The sequence below is a fragment of the Balaenoptera ricei genome, chromosome 8 (assembly GCF_028023285.1).
Source record: "Balaenoptera ricei isolate mBalRic1 chromosome 8, mBalRic1.hap2, whole genome shotgun sequence".
Classification (NCBI taxonomy): Eukaryota; Metazoa; Chordata; class Mammalia; order Artiodactyla; family Balaenopteridae; genus Balaenoptera; species Balaenoptera ricei.
Genome location: NC_082646.1, coordinates 86,445,613 through 86,472,000, shown reverse-complemented (window position 1 = coordinate 86,472,000; position 26,388 = coordinate 86,445,613). Strand labels below are relative to the sequence as shown.

General features: G+C 35.6%; 2 protein-coding genes across 5 annotated transcripts in view; one reads left to right on the top strand and one right to left on the bottom strand.

Annotated features, from left to right (window-relative positions):
* Nucleotides 1-7,133, top strand: part of IMMP1L (inner mitochondrial membrane peptidase subunit 1) — a 73,490-nt gene extending 66,357 nt beyond the window's left edge. For 2 of the 3 annotated variants that reach the window (XM_059931332.1, XM_059931331.1), the window contains 2 exons: nt 5,979-6,089; nt 6,965-7,133. In XM_059931332.1, the coding sequence (XP_059787315.1) occupies nt 5,979-6,089; nt 6,965-7,033 (180 nt within the window). In that variant the 3' untranslated portion in view covers nt 7,034-7,133. Of the gene's footprint in view, nt 1-5,978; nt 6,090-6,964 lie in introns of those variants that run through there. The other variant, XR_009504677.1, reaches the window with a different exon arrangement.
* DNAJC24 (DnaJ heat shock protein family (Hsp40) member C24) overlaps nt 2,196-26,388 on the bottom strand; it is a 64,107-nt gene continuing 39,914 nt past the window's right edge. For both annotated transcript variants that reach the window (XM_059931334.1, XM_059931333.1), the window contains exons 3-5: nt 23,645-23,783; nt 12,087-12,155; nt 2,196-8,401 (exon numbers count right to left, since the gene is read on the bottom strand). In XM_059931334.1, the coding sequence (XP_059787317.1) occupies nt 8,271-8,401; nt 12,087-12,155; nt 23,645-23,783 (339 nt within the window). In that variant the 3' untranslated portion in view covers nt 2,196-8,270. The remainder of the gene's footprint in view (nt 8,402-12,086; nt 12,156-23,644; nt 23,784-26,388) is intronic.

Below are 26,388 nucleotides of genomic sequence, written 5' to 3'. Positions count from 1 at the left end.
TGTTGTACTTTATATTTAAATAAATGAGTTCTTAGCTAGACTGATATTTTAGTTATCCAGAGGTCTGGTGACAGTACTGTAATTGCAGTCATTTACTTGTACTGTACAAAGAAGCAGAGCCTGCTATACGGATTGGAAGTTAGGTCACTGTCTTACCACATTACCAAAGACAAAAAAAAAAATTTTTTTTTTAATTCAATAAAGCTCTTCCTAACCTGCATTGTGATGGACAATGTTCCATTTTTAAAAAGTACAAGTATGACTGAAAGGGCTAGTCATATTAAGACACACATGTATGTGTATGTGCATATATATATTTAAAAATTATTTAACTAATACATACTGGTCACAAAAATGTAAATTTTGAAATACATAAAACAAAATTTTGTGGTTTTTTTAAAGAAGTAATTATACCTAAGCCCTGTAACTTATTTTTTTCACTGACTGTATTCATGTCAGTCTATTAGCTGTCTACTATTCTGTAAATAAACTCTGTTTAACATCTGCCTACTGACGAATATTTATACTGTTGCCAATTTTGAGGTACAAGCAATACCATACTGAACTTATCTGCTTATACATAATTGCATGCTGAGTTTGGCGAATCTTTTCTAGAGATTCTGATAGGGAAAGGGTAAAATGAGGACACCCAGGGCATGCCACTGAAGGGGATGCAAGGCGGAGATGCCAAAGGCACACTTTACTTCCATCAAGAACTTTAGTTCTCACCGAAAGGATTTTCTTCATATTGTTATGAGGCATGCTAAAAAAATAAATAAGACTTTAAATATTAGATACTTTGAACATCTGGCAATTATGGAGTAACTGGGGCTGAACTTGCCCTCCTGCCATAAAGAACTAGAAAACTGGACAAACTATGTGAAACAGTTTTCAGACAACGCGCAGCAGGCAGTACAAGAGATTCCCGAGAGAAGGGAAACAAACAAGGCAAGCCTTATACTTTCCCTAATTTCTGCCTTAAAGCAGTTCTCAGAAGGTGCGAGGAGGAAAATTCAAACAAAGGACAGTGGTCTTGCTGAGTTGAAGAGACAGAGATTAGGGAACAGGGAAGTTTAAGTGGTTGGAATTTATGCATCAAAGCACCAGGGAGAAAAGAGCTACAGAATGATCTCCAGAAATCTATGTATTCTCTTGGTTTTGGGGCTGAACACTAAACTGTGCCTGCTTATGGTGAAATTTAGAGACTGAGCCCCAAACAGCTATTGGCAGCAGCCAAGCAATTCCCAGAGCTCGCACAGGGCTGAGAGTCATGAGTTCTGACCAGCCACAGTGGACAGATCTCATTAAATATTTAGAGCATTCCGTAGAGACCCTGGAATATCATGCCTTAGGAGTGGGCTAGACTAGCCATTAGAGTACAGTGTGAGAGACCCAACTTAAGCTTAAAAACAAGGCTTGACAGGAATAAGCTGATCCACAGCTAACTTAACCGCCTTCCAAAAACCAAACAGACCTCCTCAACATTCAACGCTCTCTAAAAAGAGAACAAAACCCACTCAACAAATGAATGTTCAGCTCAATAACAAATTATTAGATATGTGAAGAAGTAGGAAAATGTAACCCACAACTAGAAGAAAAATAGATCCAGAAATTGAGAGATAATGGAATTAATAGTCATGTGCTCTAAAACACCAATTATAAATATTTTCAAGGATCTAGAGGATGAACATAATGAGGGAGAAATGGTAAATATAAAAAAGAACCAAGTGAAATTTCTAGAGCCTAAAAATATATTATATGGTCTTTACAGCAGATTAAAAATTGCAAAAGAAAAGATCCCAGACTGGGAAGAAGTATTTGCAATACCTGTCGAAGGACTTGTACTCAGGATACATAAAGGGCTCTTAAAATGAATAAGAAGAATAATCCATTTTAAAAATGGGCAAAATATTTTAATAGACATTTCGCAAAAGATACACTAATAGGTACAAGAAAAAATACTTATCAGAGAAATGCAAATGAAAACCACAGTGTGACACCAATAGCCTACTAGAATGGCAAAAATTTTTTTAATTGAAAATACCAAGGTTGTGAAGCAACAGAAACACTCATACATTGCTGTTGGGAGTGTAAAATGGTATAATTACTTTGGAAAAGTTTAAGATTAAGCATACACTTATGACCCAGAAATTCCACCCCTACATATTTACTGAAAAGAAACAGTCTTATACATGAACGTTCATAGTGCTTTATTTGTAACAGCCCAAAATTGCAGACAACACAAATATCCATCAACAGGTTCATGGAAAGAAATAGTGATTTACAATGGGATATACTCAGCAGTAAAAAGGAATGAATGACTGATACATGCAACATGTATTAGTCGTTTAAAAACTGCTGAACAAAAGCCTGACACAAAATAGTATGTACTGTGCAATCTCACTTATATGAACTTTAGTAAAAGTAGTCTCTAGTAAACAGGAAACAGATCACTAGTTGCCTGGGACGAGGTGTAGGGGTGGGAGGTGGACTGAAAAAGGAGGGAGCTTTCTGGCACAGTAGCAATGTTCTACATCTTGATTGTGGTTGGTGGTTACACAGGAATGCACATTTTTCAAAACTAGTGTTGAAACAAAATGAGCACATTTTACTGTGAAGTATACCTCTAAAATTGATTTTAAAGTGTACACCCTTACCCCATATCAAAAATAAGTACATGTTTCAAAAGTGGAGTAATTGCAAACATAATGAATTTTTTACTGGGAAAATAAGTGATAGAGAGGTAGATCAGCAAAGGTGACTGCTTTGATTTTAAGACTCACACTCAGAGGTTTTCCCATTTATAGAGAAGCTCTTATTAAAGGTACCATCAGTGATGAGGTTATTTCCTTGTTTCTGTACTTTATATCAAACACTGAAGTCTTAAGATATAAAGGTTATTCCTTTGCTATGGATGGATGCATGGGTATTAGCATATATGGGCTTCAGGTAAGAGGTAGCATGTTCCATATTTGAACCTACTTCTATTAAATGTCAGTAACTGTACTTCACAGGTTGTTTTAAGGATCAAATGTGTGTTTGTTTGTTTAAATTAGTATGACCAGAAAAGTATGTATAAACACTAGTTTGCGTTACTATTCCTCCCTTTTGTTCCACCCCTTGCAGTCAAGGATTAGGTGTGAACAGCCTGGGTCACACTCCTCCAAAGGTTTCTGGTGGTATGTTCTGGGTCTCTCTTAGCAGATTCCTTTCTGTTCTTGTTAACTTTACTATACCAGAGATAATACTTCATCACTGTATTTATCTAAATTTGGAAGAAACTTAGGTCATAACTGCCACAAAAGTGATTGTGTTTTACAAGAATTTCTACTTAATACTAATCACCAACAAATATTTGAGTTCCAACTTTGGTTTAGGTGTTGTAAAGATTTAAGATCATGACATGATTATTGTCTGTTGGCTTTTTCAGTCATAAAATAGTAGACATACACAAAAGCCAAGCATGTAAGAGGATGTTACGATCCAGAGCCCCATGTAGGGCAGACTTTAAGTGTTTTAAACAATCTAGGGTATTTGGTATGTGCAGGCAACATTGGGAAAAGCTTCATGGAGAAAGGAAATGTATATTGGATCAATCGGATGGGCAAAAAAAGATCTTCCTGGATTGTTAGTATCTTTATTAGTTTTTTGAATTTTGTTCTCCTTTGCTTATATTGGTGTCCCTAACTTTATAATTGTATTTAACTATTCGTATATGTTACCTATTTTTAGAACTCAGGAACAAACACATATTAAGGAAAAACTATGGAAATTTAGACAACAAAGATGTTCACATTGTAGTTTCTCCCAAGGCAGTACTTCAGAATGTATTTAATGACTTATTTTAGCTTTTCCAAATACACTATTTTGTTCTTCTTTTCATCTGTAACCTGAGATGTACTCATTTTTCTATTTGAGCAGCCTTAAGCTTCACTACATATAAATCTACTTATTATATAGGTAGGAATGAACCTTGCTATTGGCCCTAGAACCTATAACTAGTTCCACTAGTAGAAGTTAATGATCTTACAATATCTGATATTCTTTCAAAAAACTTTTATCCTTTCTCTACAAATAGATTTCACATTTAAGTATATCTAAATGAAAATAATTAACTTGATTCATTTTTGGCTAATATTTCTACATGATATAAGACATTCCAAAATTATATATTCCAAAATTATATAATCTCTAAATAAAGTGTAATTCAAATTTTACATGCTTGTATAAATTTATTTTTCCAAAAGGTAATTCAGGGGTGATGGGGGGGGGGGCGGAGAATGAATAGGCAGATCACAGAGGATTTTGGGGGCAGTGAAAATACTGTGTATGGTACTGTGATGTGGATACATGTCATACATTTGTCCAAATTCATAGAATGTACGCCACCAAGAGTGAACCCTAAGGTCAACCATGGGACTTGGGGTGATGATGATGTCAGTGTAACAGACATGCCACGCTAGTGGGGATGTAATGGGGAGGCCGTGCATGAGTGGGGGCAGGAGGTATATGGGAGATCTCTGCACCTTCCTCTCAGTTGTGCTGTTAACCTAAAACTGCTCTAAAAGGTAGTCGTTTTTTTTTTTGTTTTTTTTTTTGTTTTTTAAACAGCCGATTATTTATTTATTTTTAGCTGTGTTGGGTCTTCGTTTCATGTGAGGGCTTTCTCTAGTTGCGGCAAGCGGGGGCCACTCTTCATCGCAGTGCGCGGGCCTCTCACTATCGCGGCCCCTCCCGCTGCGGGGCACAGGCTCCAGACGCGCAGGCTCAGCAGTTGTGGCTCACGGGCCCAGTTGCTCCGCGGCATGTGGGATCTTCCCAGACCAGGGCTCGAACCCGTGTCCCCTGCATTAGCAGGCAGATTCTCAGCCACTGCGCCACCAGGGAAGCCCCAAGGTAGTCGTTTTTAAAAATTTTGTGACATTTAAAAAAATTGGTCATTTCTTATTAAACCTAATATGAATATTTTTCTTCATATAAGGTTCCCAAGTAATAGTCAAAAGAATAGTGAAAATTAATTCCTTTCCATAGATCATTTTGGTCTGGTCAATAATTCAACTTTCTTGGGTAACAAAAGCTATGAAAAAGAAACTTTTTAAAATGCAATTTTGAAGACTGTTACTGAAGAGTAATTTTTAAAGCTTATATTGAACAGATATTAACGGGCAAATATCTCATATCACAGTGGGCATTTTTTTAAGTAATGTGTTCTGTTCTAAATATACTTATGATTGTCACTGAGTAAAAATTTAAATTTATGTTATATCCCAGTTAATACACAGGACATATAGAAGATGGGATCTTTTCATTTAGTAGAAGGTCACCATCATTAATTTTACAACTGATGATTTTATAATAGGTCCTTCTAGTTCTTGATGGTCATTATTGAAGTATAATGCATTGAAGATATGGCCTGTACAAAGGCAGAACAAGGATCTTAATTAGAATTCTGACAAGCCCACTCCAATAAAATGATGAGATTATTTGTAATTGATGTCACAATCAATTACCATTTAGTTCATCATGAGCATTCTAATAGGTCTGGCCTTGGTATTGGCTCCAGGATGTTGCTGAGTGAGTGGCTGCCCTGCTTATGCTGTTATTGAGACAGGAGGGCACATTTTCAGTCAGCATCCTAATGACCTCTTTTGAAGTCTATTAAATTAATGACCCTGTCACACTGTTTTGATCTCTTATAACCTCAGTTTGGGGTTTGCATAACAAATTAATGTTTGGGAACCATATGGCAAAAAAGATAGGTCTTTTTAAAAGTTGAAATATTACTTATTAATATTTAGTAAAAGTTATTTTATTAGGCAAGAAATAACAGCAAAAATGCAAATTATAGGGTTTGAATGTATTTTATAAAAGAGAACTTTAGGACATTTCTCCCTACCTCCAAAAGACATGATTTTTAATTTATAGTACCCAGATTTGTTTTTCTTTTTTAAAGGGGCTGCTTTCTTCTATAATTCTAGGTGCCAGTGGGTCATGTGTGGTTAGAAGGTGATAATCTACAGAATTCTACAGATTCCAGGTACTATGGACCTGTTCCATATGGACTAATAAGAGGACGTATCTTCTTTAAGGTACTACTGTTTTCTGCTTAAAATGCAGGCTTTCTTCTCTGAGCTGGGAAAAAAACCAAAACCAAAAAAAAAAAAAGTTTCTTTCAGAAGAACTGAAATCTTTAGGCTGTCAGTGGACATAAAACTGTTGCAATGACTACACTTTATGAACATGTTGGCCTTCATAGCTATAAACATTACCACTCCCCCATTATGACAGGTAATTGAGAATAATTTTTGTTTGAAAAATAAAGTTCAGATTAGTTGTAGCATAAGAAGCTTTTAATTTGACTCTCCAAAAATTTAATTTTCTCTCGTACAACTTTTCCAACCATATTCATACCCAGGGCATATATTAATATGCATTTGCAGAAGAGCAATCTAGCAACTAGCTGGAATGCAGGGATATCCCAGTTAAGTATAGTGAGTAATGCACTTATCATGGTTGTAGTAAATGTAATAGTAAAGATTATTGTTTTCATTGGCTTTTCCTTCTTGCCACAAGCAGTCAGGAGAAAAACAGACATAAGTATTCGGGGCTGTTGGATAATTTACAGGATCTTTTACACTTAAGCAGATGTTATATTCAAGTACTTAGGTTTACAGTTAACTTTGACGATAGTGAAAGAAAAAACAAACATATACACACTGCACACATATTATTTTCTAGTATAATGTTTGAATGTTCCAAACTTTAGAGGGTTAAATACATACACATACAGGTTTACTTTCTACAGTCTTATTTTGAAGTAGAAAATTTGTTCTTGATTGAAGAATAGGGAGAAAGTATTTAATTATACGGCATAGAGAAAGGGATGAATGAAAAAAAGAAGGGAATATGATGATGCTATGATATCACTTTACTAATTGTCTTCAATCACATTTGGATTTTACAGATTTGGCCTCTGAATGATTTTGGATTTCTACGTGACAGCCCTAATGGCCACAGATTTTCTGATGATTAGCAAGCATTTATTCTTTTGATTTGATTATTGTCTTCTGTTAAAGTGAATTTATTATTGTCACTGAAACCATGTTACTTACTAATAAACTATTTGCTATTCAGTTTTAGTTATTTTTAATTGTTAAATGTAAAGAATAAGCAACACAAACTCTGCAAGCTATATTTGTTCAAAATATATGGATAAAAATGTAATCCAAAATAAGTCATCTAAATTTTGATATGAAAATATTTTTAGGGAAAACCTGGAACAACCTCACTTTTAAATTTTTGGTTGTATAGGTATAAGGAAAGTAATTTACTCCTCTTGAATATGCCTCATACTTTAGCTACATTTGCAAGGCAGAGTACTAACTAGTCTTATAAGTAAGTCCAAACCAACAATAAACCAAGAGTTTGACCTAATAAAAAGCTGCTAAGTCACATGCTTGGATTACTCATTTGAAATTAAGAAAGAATGTTTCAGTGATCCCATAAAGGATTCCTTAAAATTTTTTAAATGAGTTCTGACTCATACGGTCCATAGAATATTAAATATATAGAAAAATAAAAGCTTTACTATAATCAATAATAACAAACACATTAAAAAAGTCCATTTCATCATACCAGCAACGCAGTGGCCATGGTTTTCTGACTCCAAGGCTCTCCTTCTTTCTCCGGTTGCCATTTCACTTTATTAACTTTGAAATAACTCACGAATATCCATATCCAGCCTTCATCATGAGAGAGCTAGGCTCACATATTATTCACGAAGATTCTAACTTAATTCTAATGACCTGAGATTTGAAATAGTTGTACAAAAGGCCTATAACTTTAGCAGCTAGGAATATGTTACTTCAAAAACTTAGCAACTATAAAGGAATATGATGATACTGCGACCCATTAAAAGATGAGACGCACTTATATGAAGAAAGGAAAATTCTTATATTTTGTACCAAGGAGAAAATGCACCAATAATAAACTTCTCAGATGGGAATTCACTAAATATAACTTTTAATTCAAGCCCCCTTTCTTAGCGATCTGTAAATATAAAATGTAAATACATATGAATAATGAAATTAATTTTCTATTAATCTAGGTGGACTTTGACAGTCTTATATTTTCTCTGCAAATAATAGAGCTGACAAAAAAGAATCCTTTTTTTTAAATCAGCTTTATATGTTTGCTTGAATGGACAAAGGTGGAGTAGATTTTCCTCCATGTGTCTGAATACACTAAAGAATTCCACTTAGTGAACAATCTCAGCGATAATGAAGGAGTTCTATAACTAGTGAACACGTATCACAAGAAATCAGCGTCACTTCTTCTGCTTCATCCTTGGAAACACTGTATTTTCCACCACATCGACAACTCAGAGAAAAAGAATGATCATCTGCAAAGAAAACAAAATGCTTACATGTAACTACTTCGTTAATGCCTTTTTAAAAAATGCAGCTATTCCACAGAAACTGCAAAAGAATAAAGAAAAAAGATCAGTCAATATAAAATATATTTAAATGAGAACTTGAAAAGATTTCTTGTATAGGGGCAGTGTTTCTAAAAAATTATCTACTAAAAAATCTTTATCTGTGGAGGAAATGTATTGAGGGTATGAAACAATAGACCAGAGATCCTGTAGGGGAGAGCAGATGCTCAGAAGTGACCAATGAAATTTATTTGAAGTCTTCTGTTTTCTTAAGATTCATGTAAATTTTACATTCTTCTGAACAATGTGGTTGTCTAAAATATTACTGTGAAGGAAGAAGAGAAACAGCCCTACCTGTCTTAGTGTTAAGGAGCATGCCTTTGCCAGCAGTATATCCTTTCAGCGAAAACTGCTGACTTGACTGTTTATCAGGTTCAGCATTTGAATCCTATCTGTTCTGGTATCACACTATTTCAAGAATCCTGACTTAAATGTATAGACATATACTATGGTGTCCTTTCTGTGGGGGCTATGTGTGTGTACCTGTTTGGTGTTTACAAATGATTTAGGAACCAAAAGGACAATCACTGAAGTGAGATGCCCAAAGGAGGCAATATGGTGCAATGTTCTGCCTACAAATGGGGGAAATTTTATAAGTTTCATCTTCCTAGGAAGTTGAAATACTTTGTCTTTTAGCTGAAAGAATCTCTGATCCACTGGTTATTCCATTTTACTGTCACTGAGGAGTGACTGTCAAAGAAAAATAATTACTGATCTCATTATTTTACTACTGTCATTAAAAAAATTAGAGATAAATGAACTAAATCTCTAAAGATATGATTTCTTACAATCAAATATCTTCATTCAATTCTCAAACTTCATTTTTTAACACTTAGATCTCATCATATGGCAAGAAAAGAAGAGAAAAGAAAAGAAAAAGAAAAAAAATTCAACTGCCTTGGATTTGTTCTCTAATCAACTTTGGTCTTGGAAAAACAAGCAGTTAAATAAGCCAGCTTTACATGTTTCTTTTATCAGTAAGGAAAACATTAATTCACAATCCTGCTTTTCATTTTTCACCACAATGTCTTTTTTCTCTATAAAGAAAAATAATTTCTTCTTGAATTTTAAAACACTAACATCTTCCCTGTCTGAGCCAACATATATGTGTAATAGAGCATGATTTCAAAGTGAACTATTTTATTATTAAATTGTCTAAAAATGTACATATTCTAACCATTGGTTTTCTTGAGCTAAATCTCCCTCTTGTTTTTTCACCACCTCAGTGAACACTGAGAAACAATTTGAGGTGACATGTGCTTGGTAAATGGTGCAGAGGCCACCATGGGCTACTGTGTGGAGTTTTGTCATAGATGATTCCAAATGTTAATGCTCACTAAAACTCACATCTTTTTAAATGTCTTCTTAAATTATTCTACTATCACTTAAAGTGATATCTTCACAGAAATCATAATTTTAAATACACTGAATGAAGACAAAACAACCAAGCTGTATAACAGACTAACTGTAAGGGGAGTGGCTAACTTCAATCTCTCAATAGCTCTTCAGGTATGCCTTTTAAGCATAATAAAATGCATCATTTCCTACTGTTCCTGGACCGAGAAGCTGATAATTTGGCTATGTTTATCATGTAGGATTTCATCCACTTTTCTCCTATTCTGGATCTTCACCTTCCAAGGTTATTCTGAAAACGCCCATGAAGGAATCATCAAATGCTTTTGCTAGTCCAGTTGACCACACTTTTTATGTACTTTCATCTGCCAAGGCTGCTCTTTGCAATCGCACAGAACAATTCCGAATTGCAAATTCAACTGCAAAACTCACATGGCCAGTTTTTAAATATTCCTGCAAAAATAAGAGCTTCATGTAGCTGTTGCTCACTATTTTCTCTCATGAGGATAAGGACTATTTCTATCTTTACAGTGATAAAAAACCCTTAATTTAAATAAGTATCTAAGAACATCCTATACTTTTAAGATTAACTGTAGCTGCTTATAACCGATTCATTGGCTGTAGCCGGGATGCTTATCTTCTTCACTGTCAAGTTTACTTTAGGGAGTACCAAGGACAATAACATTTATGATAATTCTTGACTTCATGTTGTATATATCTTTCAATGTCTTGGCATTTTCACTTGTTATCAAAAAGCCCATATATTTGCTGACTGAGCAGATGCTTGAACCACACTAATCCACAGTCTTAATTTAAAATAAAATCTTAAATTGATTATATTTTTAAAATTTTACTAAAAAAAGTAAAAATTACAAAAACCAGTTTTCACTATTTTAATATTATCAGGAATTATTAGTAAACAAAACATATTAGTCATATCAACTACAACAAGAAGAACTAATTTGTCCAATAAGAGATGGACACACACACACATATACTGGTTGATAAGCTGGCAATACTGTATTTTCAAAAAATATTATTTAGCTGGGCAAGTCTCCCTGATAAACGACATGTTCTAATCTATCCCCTTCACAAAGTAGCAGTGAAATCAGTGTCACTAGTGTATTCTATTTTCACAGCAGTAGCTCTTCCTGTTTACTCTGATGGAACTATCATGAACCCCGGGAGCCCCAGTTACACAAAATCTCAAGTTTTCCAATCATTCACTGCAAATAAGAATTTCTACTCCAGGATTTCATTTGGCAGTTTAGGAGCAGAGTGGCTCATAGGCAAAAACATGATTCCCCTTCTAAGTCAATATAGCTTTGTGACCCAACTTCCTAAGAGCACTAAGCTAAGAATTTGCCATTAAAAAATATTCCAGTAAACTTGGTTTCGGAAAGGACAGGCTGTTTATCTTCTACTTATCCACACTTACTAATACATTTTTATAAACCCCCAGGAAATCTGTACCCCAGGCTGAATAATAAAGTTATAGGACTAAGAGTATATAAAAATTCTAGAAAACAGTAAGATTTCTTCATTTGCCCAGAGAAACATGGAATTGTGGTATTCATGGCTTCCATTTTAAAAAAAGGAACTTAATAAAACCTAACCAGAGCAATTCACAGAACGAATCTGAAGAATGGAAAATTAAGTTAGATTTAAGTTTTTAAATTCTATTAATAGGAAAGGGGAAAAAGATATGACTTCATGGTAGGTAAAAGGGAGTGACAGATTTTTCTTTTCCACTTAAGACACAATCAAAAAAGGAGGTTAAACATCAAGCTCCAAGTAGAAGAGTATAACATGTATAACATTAAAATCCCTGCTCTGACAATTTATCATTCCATATAAAGAAACAAAAATAAACATATATTCTAATAGGAATTCATCTCAAGTGTCAACATAGGATGGAAAAAATGATCTCCTTTGACTTTATATTCCCTATTACACAGATGGAGAGTAAACAAAAAATCAAAGTAGTTTAAAAAAGAAAACCATATGAAATCTTAAGTACCTAACATCTAATTAGGACAGAAAAATAACTGGAGGTAAGTCACATAAGTGGACATCAATAATTGGAGTTTAGAATGAAACAAAATATTCCAAACAAAAACACCCACATATATATAGAAAGCCAAGCTGTTATTTCCAAGCATCCTATGAAGGTTTTTTTCTTATAGGAGGTCCCTAATATTTTTCCTGATTGTAATCAAGAGAAAAAAATAATTCCAACCTTCATTCCAAGACATTTCTTCAAGATACACTCGAGCATCTACTGGTCCCATATTTCTTAGATCATCTTCTGTAAAATACAGAATGAGACACTTAATTTTGATACTTAAATCATAACCATGAAGAATGCTAAGAAGGCAAGTTCAGCCTGGTCACTACAATTCTAATTATTTAAAAACTTAGCTTACTACTTTTGATAGCAGTTTTAAAGCTATCTGACTTCAGCTGACTAAAAAAATCCAGGACATCTCATAAACAGTCAAAATCTATCCCATTTTTCACAAGCATGCAACAAGCAAAACCATGAAGTTGATCTTGATGATTCTTTGTGATCAACTAATGAACTCTTTAGTAGGGGGAAATTTTCTGTCAGATAAACTATATTTGTGACTAAGAAAGACTGTGGAGTCAGGTAAAAAACTAACTATATTTGAACCTCAGTTATAATATTTTACTAGCTTTGTAACCTTATGTATATCAAATTATCTCTTATCTACTTTAGAAGGGTCACTCTGGACTGAATTATGTCCCCCCTCCCAAATTCTTATGTTGAAGCCCTAACTCCCAACATACTTTATTTGGAAATAAGCCTTTTAGGAGGTAATTAAGGTTAAATGAGGTCATAAGAGTGGGGTCCTAATCTGATAGAACTGATGGCGTTACAAGAGGACGAAGAGAGAGGTCTCTCCCCACTCACATGCACAGAGGAAAGTATCATATGAAGACACAGCAAGAAAGTGGTCCTCTGCAAGCCAGAAAGAGACCTGACCAGGATCCTCATCAACTTGCACCTCAATCTTGGACTTTTCAGCCTCCAGCACTGTGAGAAATAAATGTCTGTTGTTTAAACCACCCAGTCTACGGCATTTTGTTATGGCAGACAGAGCAAACTAATACAAGGGTGTTCTTCCAATCAATTGAGATCAGGCTAAAAGTGCCTTAAAGAATAAGGCTCTAACCAAATGTAAGGGGGCTTTTAGTCATCTGATTTTTAATTGCTCACAACAGAGTAATAGGTAACTTAAAGGAATAATTATTTTAAAATATTTTAATAGCCATGCAACACAACCTTTCTGTGTTGATGTTCCACTGCTGTTTCCTGGGCCAAAGTTTTCCCTACAGAGGGAAGGTCCAAAGAAACCTGGAATGCCACCTAAATTTAGTAGGAATATGGCCTAGGTAGTATAAGCATGCACTCTTACTTAAAGCAAGTGTACTGTAGGACAAAGAAAGCAACTATAGACGAGAAGCACTTGTCTTTGTTTTTAAAGGCACGCTGTACTTCCTGTATGCTTGTATTGTTCTGCTAGAAGTCAATGCTTAAAAGAAACTACTAAAATCCACCCCCCACCCCAATGAAATTTTCTTTAGCTGTCTCACTAGTCTCTTGTTCACTTGCTGAGAATGCTTCCCTTTGTTCCGTTGTGTGAATGCCTGCGATTTAATTATATTTAATAACTGCCTGTTCAAAATTTATTGGTGAGTTACACAATTTTAAAATAGATGAAAAGATTATACAATATTTTGAACTCACCATGCTTTTCTATTAAGGTATGCCAAATATTATATCACTTCATATTTACTGGGTACTAAGTCTATTAAACTGTTCTAAAACCCAAAGATAAAGACTTCTGCGAAGTGGTCAGGGGTGGTTCTTCCATCTCTGTGTGTCCACTGAATAGCCTATGCAAAGTGTATCAGTATGTGAGGTAGTTTTTGAACAAAACAATTTAATTTCCACATTCTATATAAAGTTTACTTGGTTATAGGTTATTCAGTATTCCAAATTAAAAAAAAAATTCTATCTAAAAGTCTCGTGGACTTTTATCATGTGTTTCAATTTCTTACGCAGAAGGACCAAGATAATCTGCTTGAATGCAGAAATGAAACACTGTTTTAGAATTGGAGAATGGGGGGGTAATTGGCACTTCATAGAGCTTGGTTAGGGGAAAAACAGGTATAAATAATTTACAATCAAGTTGCCTATATTCCAGGGCATCTTATAGATATCTTAAGTAATTTTGAAATCGGAGCAAATCAGACAAGGCAGAGGTATGACAAGATGAATAAACCTTAATCTAACCTATCTTGGACACCTGTAATACATTAATTGTTAAAAAAGACAACCCATTCATAAGTATCCATTATGCCATGTTTATTTTAAAATAATTAATGAGAAATAACTGGCAAATATAACTGCCAAGCAAGTCAGGTTTGTATTGTTCTGCTTCTCTACTAGGAAGCTATTGTTATTCTCCCTAGTTACTATTTTATGTGGAACTCTTTCTATTATTCCACCTACTCCAAAAAGTGGCTTTTACATTTTTATTACTTTTTTCCTCTTTCTGTACAGGAACTTTATTGTAGCTAACTACTTCTTAGTTGAAAGATCAGTTTAGACCATATCTCATGGTAAAAGGGAAAGAAAACAGAACATAAAAATGGTTAGTACTTTACCCAAGGTCAGAGTTACAAGGAGTATATTAAAATATTCTCCTGTTCTGTGCCTATCTAAACATCTACATATTGACCTGATTATTCAATACTATATGCACACAGTCCAAGTTTTGTGGGGATACTGGTTTTAAAAGTCAGTATCTGACACAAGAGCGGACAGAGGCTTCCCCTGCTATCTGAAAGTAGAGCTTTCCTATGAAACCTTTTGTAAGCCAAAATAGGTAAAGCAAAGAAGAAATTACCTCAAGACATATCTTGATAACGGATGCACAAAATAATTCAGGATAAAGCACAGATGCTCACAGACACAGTTCAAAGCTATGGTGGCTTGATGCTGAACGTAGTTCCCAGGGAGAGAGGCTGGCAGTGCCACTCTGGCCGCTTGGGGCTCACCGCAAAGCAAATGCTGACCACTGTTTTCACTTTTCACCTCTTTTCATAAAGGTGAACATCCACTTAGGATTTCTTTCCATTAAGTGAAAGCAGGTACTAATGTAGGTCTTTCATGAAAGCGAAGTGGAGTAAAGCAAATTTTTGAAAAGCGGAGGATACCTGCGTACTGTATGATTTCCCCATTATGTGAAATGTAACAGGCAAAACTATCCTGTGATGTTGGGCGTGGGAGAGTGAGTAGTGACTGCAAGAAGTTACAGGGGCCTGCTGGGGTGCTGGTTAGTTAGATGGGTGTGTTTACTGTGAAAATCCATCAGGCTGTACACTTAGGATCGGTGCATTCCTCTGTATGTATGCTATACTTCAATAAAAAGGTTTAGGTATAGTGTTGAAACTCTAATGGCTATATTTTTAAATAGAAATAAGGAAAGAAAAGTCAGGGGAACGAAGTAAAGAGCTCCGTAAGAAAGTGTGTATCCTTTGAAAGGACCATAATCTAACAACTTCTGAAAAAGGCTGAGGGTGATTAAGTCAGGGGAAAATTGGATCCCTGGAGAACTGTATGATGAGCAGAGAGGGTACTCACAAGGAAAAGGTGAATCTAAATGCGGGGGGTGGGGGCGGGGGGCAGGGAGGAGACCACCATCTTTTGTTGAGAGGCAGGTGTCCAGCGAATGGGGCAACAGCAACTCCCCGCCCCCCCACTACCATTACAAGGAAGGAGCTCAAACTAATCAATGTTTCTTTTTTTTCTTTTTAAACAATGATCTCTGCTTGTCCACCACTGTAGATATAATTAGAAAACTTAATTCCTCCCTAGCCCTTAAAGTAACTCACAGGAACCCTGTAATTAGCTTTGATTATTATCTACTAATCAGGCACTGCATCTGCAAAAGACATAAGTTCGTTTTCTTTTGAGTTTTACATATTATAAATATTTTTGCTCATTATAATACTGTAATAGGCATCTGAAAATGTAAACCCTATCTTAAAGTTCTCCTTAATAGGACAGAACTAAAAATCATGAGAAAACAGAAACTGACTTAGAAAGTGATTTAATTAAATAAGCAGATCTAAGATTTGAATCTGGAATCTTAGCTACAGAATGGTAGTAATTTTTTAAAAAAAACCCAAAAAACAGCCCTTTGGAAAGAAGAGCACTGCCTGGCATTTGGTGAACTCCATCTTGAGTCCAATGTCACTACATGATTCCGAATTCTTTTGAAGTGAATGGGTTCAGCTTTTTCTAAGATATCTAGGAATGTTAAGGTCTGTGCACAACCTGTACTGTGCTCACAAGCTTAAGCAAATATGGAGACAAGAAAAACTTCCAGATTTACTTACATGTGGAAAGCAATGCACTATCGTTAAAGAGAGATTCCCAACCAATATAATGATAAAATCAAATAATTTATGTGGTTACTTGAAAAAGAATCTTTCAACCTTTAGAAGTATAGGCCCTTCTGACCTTGTGTTCTATTGGATTTGTCTGACAACAAGAAGTGAAAGAATTCTGTGGCTCCATTGTCTCAACAGTGGGATCTAAGAAAACACTGGCAGGACTCATCAGAGAGGTTTATGAGCCTGCAATTCAAAGAGATTAAAAGGAAAATCTACGGAGATTCTTTCACACTGAAGAATAACATTAAATAACTATTAGCAGCTTGGTTCAGTAAAGCTTACTAGAGCTCTCGCTGGGTCATTCACAACTTTCTAAAAGAGGAAAGGTTTTTTTCAGCTCCATTTGGGAATCAATAAATATTCCTTACTTCTTACCAGACAATGGAATTCCAGTCTTTTAAAACTTCCTCCTAATGACAGTAAAATTTCTAAAACAGCTCTTTGTTTGCTGCCTATATAATTACACTTCCTAATCCCAGGAAACCTTTTCGAACTGTAGCTACAATTCAAATAAATAAGTAAAAATAAATAAATAACAGCAACAAAAAGCCACCGAGAAGAGGAATTAAACTTTATTCTTTATGGATGAGATATCTAAAAGTCTCATTCAACCCACTACTGGCCAAAAGATCTAGTCTATCTGCAACTCTGTCCCTACTATTCAAGAGTGGCAATGCTGTGTGTTACTCAAGTGACCAAGTCCCCAGAACGCTCTCATTTAGCAGTTAGTGCATTGTATTTATTTTTATGCCATTCAAAACAAAGTTTATTTCAAACTTACAGAAGTCATCTATGTGTGTTAAAAGCAAATCGCAGTATTTTCCTTTAGGTCTAAATTAGTATCTTGCTGCTTTAAAACCAAGTAATTTAATTTTAAACAATCACCTCCTTCTTAAAAATCATTTCAGTATACATAATTAAATCTTTCATATAGGAAATAACTTGAAGGAAATCAGTTCCTTGTCCTTAATAGTCTATGTTCTTAGAACAGTCTCTACCTTGATAAGAGATTCAGAATCAGGCAACGTTTAACTTGAAACCTATTCATTAAATCATAAAGCTCTATAATTCTTTCCCAGATGAAATTAAAGAGTCACAACTGCAAGGCTTTCCATATTGAAGAAAAACTACAAACTTGGAGCTTAATTATGGACTTGAAGAACTACGGTTCTTTCATAAGCTGAACAGAAACCCAGGGCTCATGAAAGGTACCAGATGAAACCCGGAAATTGAATTCCGTGTTTCACTACAGAAAGGCAGAATACAGTAGCAGAAGTAAGCCTGGCCTCTCACTCTGACCCTCAAATATGCCTCATTCCTGACTACCTGGAACTAAAATAGTAGGTTGTACACACCTGTTCAAAACTTGGCAGCCCAGCACAGTGATTAAGAGTCAGAGAATGGCTTTGAGTTTCCCCTCTTATCAATTACTAGCTATGTGCCCTTAGTCAAATTACTTAAACCCTCTGGGCCTCAGACTCCTTTTCTGGAAAACAGATATTAATATCTTCCTTACAAGGTTGGTAAGCAATGATTAAAAGACAATTGCCATAGTTCTAGTGCTCAACAAATAGCTGCTATTTTAACTGTTTGTGTTGACCTGTCTATAACAGACCACAGGAAAGTGACTCAATTATTGCATGGTTGGGGGGCGGGGAATGGGGGGAGCCTCAAGTACCACAGTGTAGGACGGCAGCAACTCTTCACCTTGTCTGGATTTGTAACAGTGTTAAGAAGTTTGATGTACTTTACTACTGTCAGTCACATTAAAATTGATCTATTATTATCAAAGCCATAGTCCATATTATTATTTAGTCCTTCCAAAGTATCAAACAGAACTGAAAGATGGGGAAAAAAAAATCAAAATAATTTATGGATTAAATTCAGAAGTTAGACATAATGACAGTAGATTAGAAAGTCAGGGAAGGCTTTCTTTTGTGGGGGGTGGAGCTAGGAGGACTAGAGTTGGAACTTGAACAAAGAATAAGCTGTGAAGAATCAGAATGCGAGGGTATTCTGAGTAACAACAAACAGTATAAGCAGATGTGTTTGGGAACCCCTAAATGAATGGGGAGAAGATTCACATTAGGTTTGTGACTGGTGATAAGGCTGGAAGAAGTAATCAGGGACAAACTTAAGAGCTTCTGTCCCATTTAAATTCCATGTGAATGGGTAAATGTTGTGTTAGGGAGTGGGTAGTTATATAAGTTCTTAAACAAGAGTAAGAATAAAGAAAGCTAGACCAATCAAAATGTAAATGACTGTGGGAGAAGGCCAATTAGCAGCTGTGGAAGTAACCTGAGTCTATGTTATAATCTGGGTATGGTCTATTGTGGTAGCTTTGAGAATAAAAAGATCACTTAGAGGAAAAAAAAGAACACATTAAAGAAGAAATGCCAACACTCATTTTTAATTCATTGGCTATATATTGAGCAAACTAGAAGTAATCAGAGTGTAATATGAAAGAAAGGTTTCAAGTCTGAGGGTTAAAAACAAGCAGTGAGAAAGGTGGACCCAGTCTTGGTTTTGAACCCATTGATTTCAGTCAGGTCAAGTACCCGAGTAGAAATTAGGAAAGAGGTTAAAGACGGAGACACAAACTTCCTAAAATCCTACATTTTCTCTGTTATTAAATCAAAACTTCCAATTATGTCCAAGTATTACAGGATTATAACTATAATCTTGCCCATAGGTTTCTATAGCATTATTTGAAACTAGCCAAATTTTTATTCAAAATCATTGAGAAATGATCTTAAAATACATTGTCATTGCAAAGGCAGTTATTTGTATTCAAGTAAAAGTAACAAATAATGCGAGTAGTCACCTTCTTATGACAAAGAAGATGAAGCAAGAGGACCCTCACAGAAAGTTTTATCTATATTATCTTCCCTCTCTGAAGAAATGCAAGTCCCTAACTGTCTAGATGGATTTTCTGCATCATTTCACATACTTACTTTTCCCAGAAAGTCACCAAAAAAACATGCCCCCTGATGCTTATCTTCAAGTTTTACCTGAAGCACATTTTTATAGCCAATTTTCAAATTCCTAAAATCAAATGGAAAAACTGATATGACCATAAATGGAAACCCTAATCTGACTAATACAAGTATCTTATAAGGGTCAGTTTTAGCACATAATTTACACAAACATCCACTGGCCTTAAGTCATTATTCCAAACAGTTAACCCAAATTCGTATTATCTACATTTAAAAGTATTAATTCGCTTCTTATGGAGTTAATCAGTCTTTAGTGTTAACTTGCTTTTCAGCAAGTACTTTTATTTTAAATTTAAGAAATTACATGTTGATTCAGTTCTCTGACACATAAATGTTGGTGGGGTTTAAAGGTACGTTCCTCATCTGGTCCAAGATTTACTTATTTATCTCCCATTCTCAAATATTTATCCTAATAAAGGGATGGAGTGAACTGTATAATACAACAACTGCAACGACCTTTTGTATCTAGGTAAGGAGAGTATAGCTGATTAGCTTTAAGTAAAGACACTAACTTTACAACGTTTGGCTCAATCCTCTTCAGAGCCCAGCTGTCTTGGGTATCCAAGCACTTGGCCAATTGTGCAGCGTGAAGGCTCCACATCACCAAACTAATTCACTAACAGAGAAACAAGGTACATCTTAATATAAAACAATATACCACCAAGGACTCCAGACACAATCCACTTATTTTTTTTACAACATAATTTAATTTGACTGACTTCATTTGAAGGTCTGTTCCTCTTCAGATCACAGTGAAGTAACCTAACTCATAAGCTGTGTCACTCCACACAGCCACCGAGACATCAGAGATCTGTGTGACTCACACTACAAAGCTATTGAATCACGATCCCTATTCTTTTCATGATATACTTCTGACGTGTTTTTAAATGTGCTTAATATATGAGAAAACTCCCCACAAGAATTATAAAGGCACAAAAATCTATTCAACAGATATTATTCATACGAACATTTTATAAATCCTAAAAAGATTTTCCAAAGTGTTCATCTGGTTGTATGAAGTGCAAAGCCTAACCTTGAATAACTACATGCCTTTCAAGGGAACCTGGGAAGCAGTCTTTGGAAGCATCCTTAAAAACAATAAGGTAAATATGTCCAACTGGAACTAACTGATTAAATTCACTAGTTAACACTGCTTTCAAAATGTATAATATCTGGGAACTGAATATTACTAATCTTTTATTAGGTTTGCTTTTCTAATGAGCCTGGCCAACACTGCCCTAAAATGTCAACCAAGAATACAGAAGTGTAAATGAGGGAGAAAAAACACAGGTACTTTACTTTAGGTCACCTATCCTAGACTATTTCTTTTGATAATTTCTTTTGTGAAGCAAAAAATATGGATTTCAAGGGCTCCTTTAAACGATCTTTTACAGAAATAAATGGTTGTAGGTAATACTATGAGGCTTTCCTTACAAAAGAGCACCAACTTTGAGCTGTGAAATATGAGAAAGTGTTCAACATCCGCCAATAAAACATCTCCTGCCTCCTTCCCAAGTATATAGAACACAAACTTATTTTATACTATACGTTAATGCAGGGCAGGAAACAAACATATTTAAAGCACACACCATGAAAAGAAAGTTCTACAATGAACTATCACCACATGCAAAAAGGGTTCTGTATAACAAAGCTATTTCCATGTCCCCAGGGGGTGACCCAGAAAAAAAGAGTGCTTTGACCTGGTTATAACAACTTCTCTCTCTCTTGGTAACCTATCCTGGTCTTCAACAAATTATCACTCTCAAAGTTTTTCCTTCTATCAAATCTAAATCCTCAGTGTTACAAGTTCAAGTTCATTTCCTTCTTTCGAGGAGCCACTTATTGAAGATGGGTAAAGAAGGAAAAATTAATGTCGGTAATCAAGAGAAATGACAATACAAAACCAGGTTTATTATGAGATTTTTGAAATAGCTCTAGTATGAAAGGCTTAAAACCAGCAAGTTGTATCTGGATAAGAAACTTCTATTCCCTATCTAAACAGCAAGCCAATCTCAATTTAAAACTGAAACAAAGCATTCTCACTATTTGGAGCCTCTGGTAATGAAGGAAATATTTAGATCTGAGGTACTAAAATGTCATGAAAATTTGTATTTCTACTGTCCTTCTAGAAAAGCTCACCCGCCTGAAAAACATGCAAAGCAGACAGACATCATATAAATTCCCAGAAGATCTGCCTATTTATCAGAATCATGAATCAAGCCCAATCTCACTGTATTTGGTTTGTCTAAACTTTGTTGTGACCTCATCAATGAGTTACACGAATCTCCTGAGATGCAATAGGCTAGAGCTCCTTCCATTAAAACCTCCAAACCAAGGATTCAAAGCTCAAAAGAAATCCACATATCCAAAGACTTCTCAAAGGCAATGAGAAAGGCTTGAAGATGCTGGTTATTCTTCTAACATCTCTTAAACCTCCTTCATGTAATTCTACTGCTCACTTTTAACCCTGCTTCCTATTTCTCCCATTTCTGGTCTTACCCACCCAATACCCTAGCAAGGGAGAATATTTTTTGATTCCTCATCTCTCCCTACCTCTTTTCTCTGTCGACAGTAGATTTCTAGTCAGTTTCACTGATAAGTTCTTAATAATACCAAGCTGTGGAGTGGCAAAAATGCAGAGCGACAGTGCAAGTACACACCCTACACTCCTTAAGATACAGTTTTGTGGATTATCCTCACCTTAAGCAAATCGGCACCCCAGAATAAAGACTGGTAAAGACGTGCAAAGCACCATGAGAGACTGTCATCTACAGTAGAACTTGGTCACTTTAGAAACATAGGTAACTTCTCACATACAATATATCCATGTTTATTAATTTCTACACTTTCACAGAAATTTTACCATGTGAAGCAAGGTCAAAAAGATGTATCTATGGATAGAATTCATCCTCAAATGAAACCACCTCTACATTCTTTTGCCGGAAGTACAAGAATTTACAGAAGAAATACAACATTGGAAAGACGCACATAAATGCACCAAATAGGAGGAGGACCCAATATTCAAGCCATATTTGAAAATTAATTCATTGCAAAGGTATATTTATTGGTTTCTTAACATTTTTTAAAAAGTACTGATAAGTTCATCAGTCTTAAAAAAGTAGAAGGGCTTTAGAGATGATTAGTATTATGAAAGTGACTATTAAAAACTAATACTCCAGTACATAAGCAAATTGCTTATGAAGTCTTTCCACAAAGGAGTCACACACTAACTGTAAGAAAGACTTAATTTTATTGATACAACTCCCTCTGAAAATAGATATGGATATTCTATATATATTGTTGGCTTTAACCTATAATGTTGTATCTTAGAAATAAAGCCTTATTTCTCAAATCAAATTTTCATAACCTTAGTAGTAGGAGCCTTACAATCATTTTGTTAGGTTTGATCGTGTACTGGTGCAGGGCATGGGAGGAGATTCAATAATCAAGTACAGAGACAGTGAGCTTTTATCAACACATGTGAGTCAATGCTGAGCCTGGTGCGCTATGGCAGAGTGCAATTGAGTGTTTTCCCCACAGGCTGTGGCTGATTATTGACTCCCCCCATTAGCATGTAGGGTGCATATTGAAGGTTCAGATAGAAGGCTGAGGGACTCCTATCCCAAGGCCAGTGCTGAAAGACAGCCTATCACTTCGTGTAACTGCAGTCCATGTGTGACAAACCTGACCTATATTTGTCCCTTTCTTTCTCACAAGAGCTTGTCACTGTTTTAAGAAGCTATTTTCTAAAATGCATAAAAGAAATGACTTTTAAAATTGCTTAGGAAATATGCGTTCCTAAGATATCATTTATAGCAATCTTACAAGGAATATAGTTTATCCAGGAGATAATCATGAAAACCTAGCCTAAAACAAGTTCAGAGACAGCAAAGAGTGCTTTAAGATGTTATCCTTTATAGTATCTTCCTATAGATTGTCATTTATACAGTATATAGTCTTAAAAGTACTCAATGAAAATTTTAATCAGTACATAATTTAAATTAATAAAAAGAAGTTTTTAAACATAAAAAACATATTTATTAGGAATGTGTAATTAAGCATTTTTCATTAGTTATAAAAAGTAGCTTTCATGGCTTCACAAGAAGCCACATGCTAGTAGTTTTGCTGACTTCTCAATGGATACACAGTAATCACTACTAATAGGGCATAATTAAAAACAGTGACGGAGGGAAGGAGTAAAGGAGGCAATAACAACTTGGTGCAAATGCTGGAAAGCGTCCCCCAGAAATGGCTGCAGACTGTGCTTCACAGAGCTGCCAACGTGCTGGGGCTCCTCACCACAAGTACCTACCATGCCGCTGCAGGTCATACTCTTTTTTTGTCTCTTCATTCCCTAGAATTTTCCATGCCTGATCAACTTCGATGAACTTCTGTATACATTCCTCCACTGTTCCTGCTGGTACATCTGTACTTTGTTTATCTGGATGATACTGCCAATCAAAAACAAGGGGGGCAGGGTGATGAGTAGAGAGGGTCGGGGGGGGGGGTTTAGGTTAAAAAAAAACCTCTAAATCTGAGCTTTAGTTAAGAGAGAAGGTAATGAGAAGATGAAAACTAAGATGCCAAGCAACGAGACAACAGTGTTGGGCACCGGAGACAACTGCCAGGTTAATTAGAGCACTGGAGTAGCTATAAATCCACCAGTGACATGATCTGTCACAATGTGCAAAGACAGCATTTTCTGGATAATTTGCTGATGGAATCACTGGTCTCATGGACAATTTACCCAGAGAGGATGACTAACACAAACAGAAATAGGTACATGCAGACAAGCAGGACCTGACAGAGGAAGAGTACAAACTCTACAGAGTATGAAGCTCTCCTTATACAATATGCTTGGCTGTAGATATCATAACAATGGACTACCAGCTTTTCTTTCGAAATTATACAATTATTACTTTAAATTAAAACACTTCTCATCTTCTGGCTCAGCCCTGAAGATTTTAAAGTTAAAAATCCCCAAACACAAATTTGTATTGAAAAATGGTTATTTTAGGGCAGATTTGTAAGAAACAATTTTGAAGAACTCAATAAAACATTTGAATACAAATTAATTCATTAGGAAATCTTTCTTACATTTGTTTTCATGCTGAACTTTCCCCACACTGCTGGTGATCCTCACTAGCAGAGCAAAGGCTATTGTTATATTTGGTTGCCCAGAAGAACTAATGAACATCATCTATGCTGGGAGAAAGATTATAGGGCAAACAAAGAGAATCAGGCTTCCATTTTCCCTCTGGGAAACTATTTCTCTTCTTCTCCTCCTATGCCCAAATCTATCAGCTATTAATATTTAAATATTTAAGCTAATTAATATGACGACTGAAGAAAAGGAAACTTAGGCTTTATTGTTTCATCTTTTTTAGGCCATGATTTATCGAATGATGCTCATGAAAGTTATTCCCATACTGAGGTTTAAGCAATCCTTAAAGCTAGGATATTAAGTAATGTACCAAAGCCAAAATAGAGTAGGCTATCTTAAGTTCTCTACCTAACCCTTCTTCTAACACTATGTGAAGAAGTTCTGTATAACAAGTTTGGTATGAATCAATGTTATTTCATGCAACATGCTCAAATACACCACTAGTATGCATTTAAGATGGATGTATCAATACTTACACGTGAAAACGCAATCTCAGTATGCCGCAAACATTGAGCAAGGCCCTAGAGAAATCATTCTAATCTAACAGCTGTATCACAGAAGTACAGACTAGAAGATAGGTAATTTCTAATAGGCCACTACAGAAACCAGTAGTGGTTGGTACAAGGAACAGAACACACTGGACTAATTATACACCAACCAGACCAAGAAAGCCCTACAAAACCAAGAATTAGTTCCTGACTGCCCAAAACTAAAAGCTATCACTAAATTTTGAGTCATGTATCAGTTCTATGGTAGTCAAAGCACAATTCAATCATTTTCCCTAATTTGGTATTTTCCTATTATTTTAAGTAAGTAATTCACCATCTGAGGCTTTTAGATCTATTCTGTTGTGCTAACAGAATGCAATAAATTTTATGCTGTGATATAGGTTTTAATTAAAAAATGGAAGTTATAGCAAGAAAATAAGTATGTCATTTGGGGTACCAAAAGCCTCAGTCCAATCTGCTTTGACAGCAAGTTCCAGAACAAAATGAAGGTCTAAAAAAGATAATATTCTGCGGTAGGCAGATAACAGCCCCCAAAAATATCAGGTCCTAATCCCTAGTTCCTGTAAATGTTACCTCATTTGGAAAAGGGGTCTTTGCAGACGTGAATTAAGTTAAAGATTGGTAAGATTATACTGAACTGTCCAGGTGGGTCCTAAATATAATCAAAGAATTTTTATAAGAAAGAGACAGAGGGAGATGTGACATACAGAGGGGAAGGAGATGTGAAGACTGTGCAGAGAGCTTTTAAGTACTGGCCTTAAAGACTGGAGTGATGAGACCATAAGCCAAGGAATGCTGGCAGCCACGAGATGCTAAAAGAGACAAGGAATGGACTCTCCCCCTAGAGCCTCTAGAGGAATGGCGGCCCAGCCAATACTTTGATTTTGGCCCAGTTATACTGATTTTGGACTTCTAGCCTCCAGAACTGTGAAAGAATAAATTTCTGTTGTTTTAAGCCACCAAGTCTGTGGTAATTTATTTCAGCGGCCACAAGAAATTATACACAATCTAAATACATCTACGGTTTAAAACTAGAATATAACAGACACAACAACTTCTAAAGATATTTCAATTAAAGGTCTATTAATAAAATGGTGTCATTATTATGTACATTTTATATATATATAAATTTAATTTATTTATTTAATTTATTTATTTTTGGCTGAGTTGGGTCTTCATTGCTGCACACAGGCTTTCTCTAGTTGCAGTGAGGCGGGGCTACTCTTCGTTGAGGTGCGCAGGCTTCTCACTGTGGTGGCTTCTCTTGTTGCAGAGCATGGGCTCTAGGCGTGCGGGCTTCAGTAGTTGTGGCACAAGGGCTCAGTAGTTGTGGCTCACGGGCTCTGGAGCACAGGCTCAGTAGTTGTGGCACACGGGCTTACT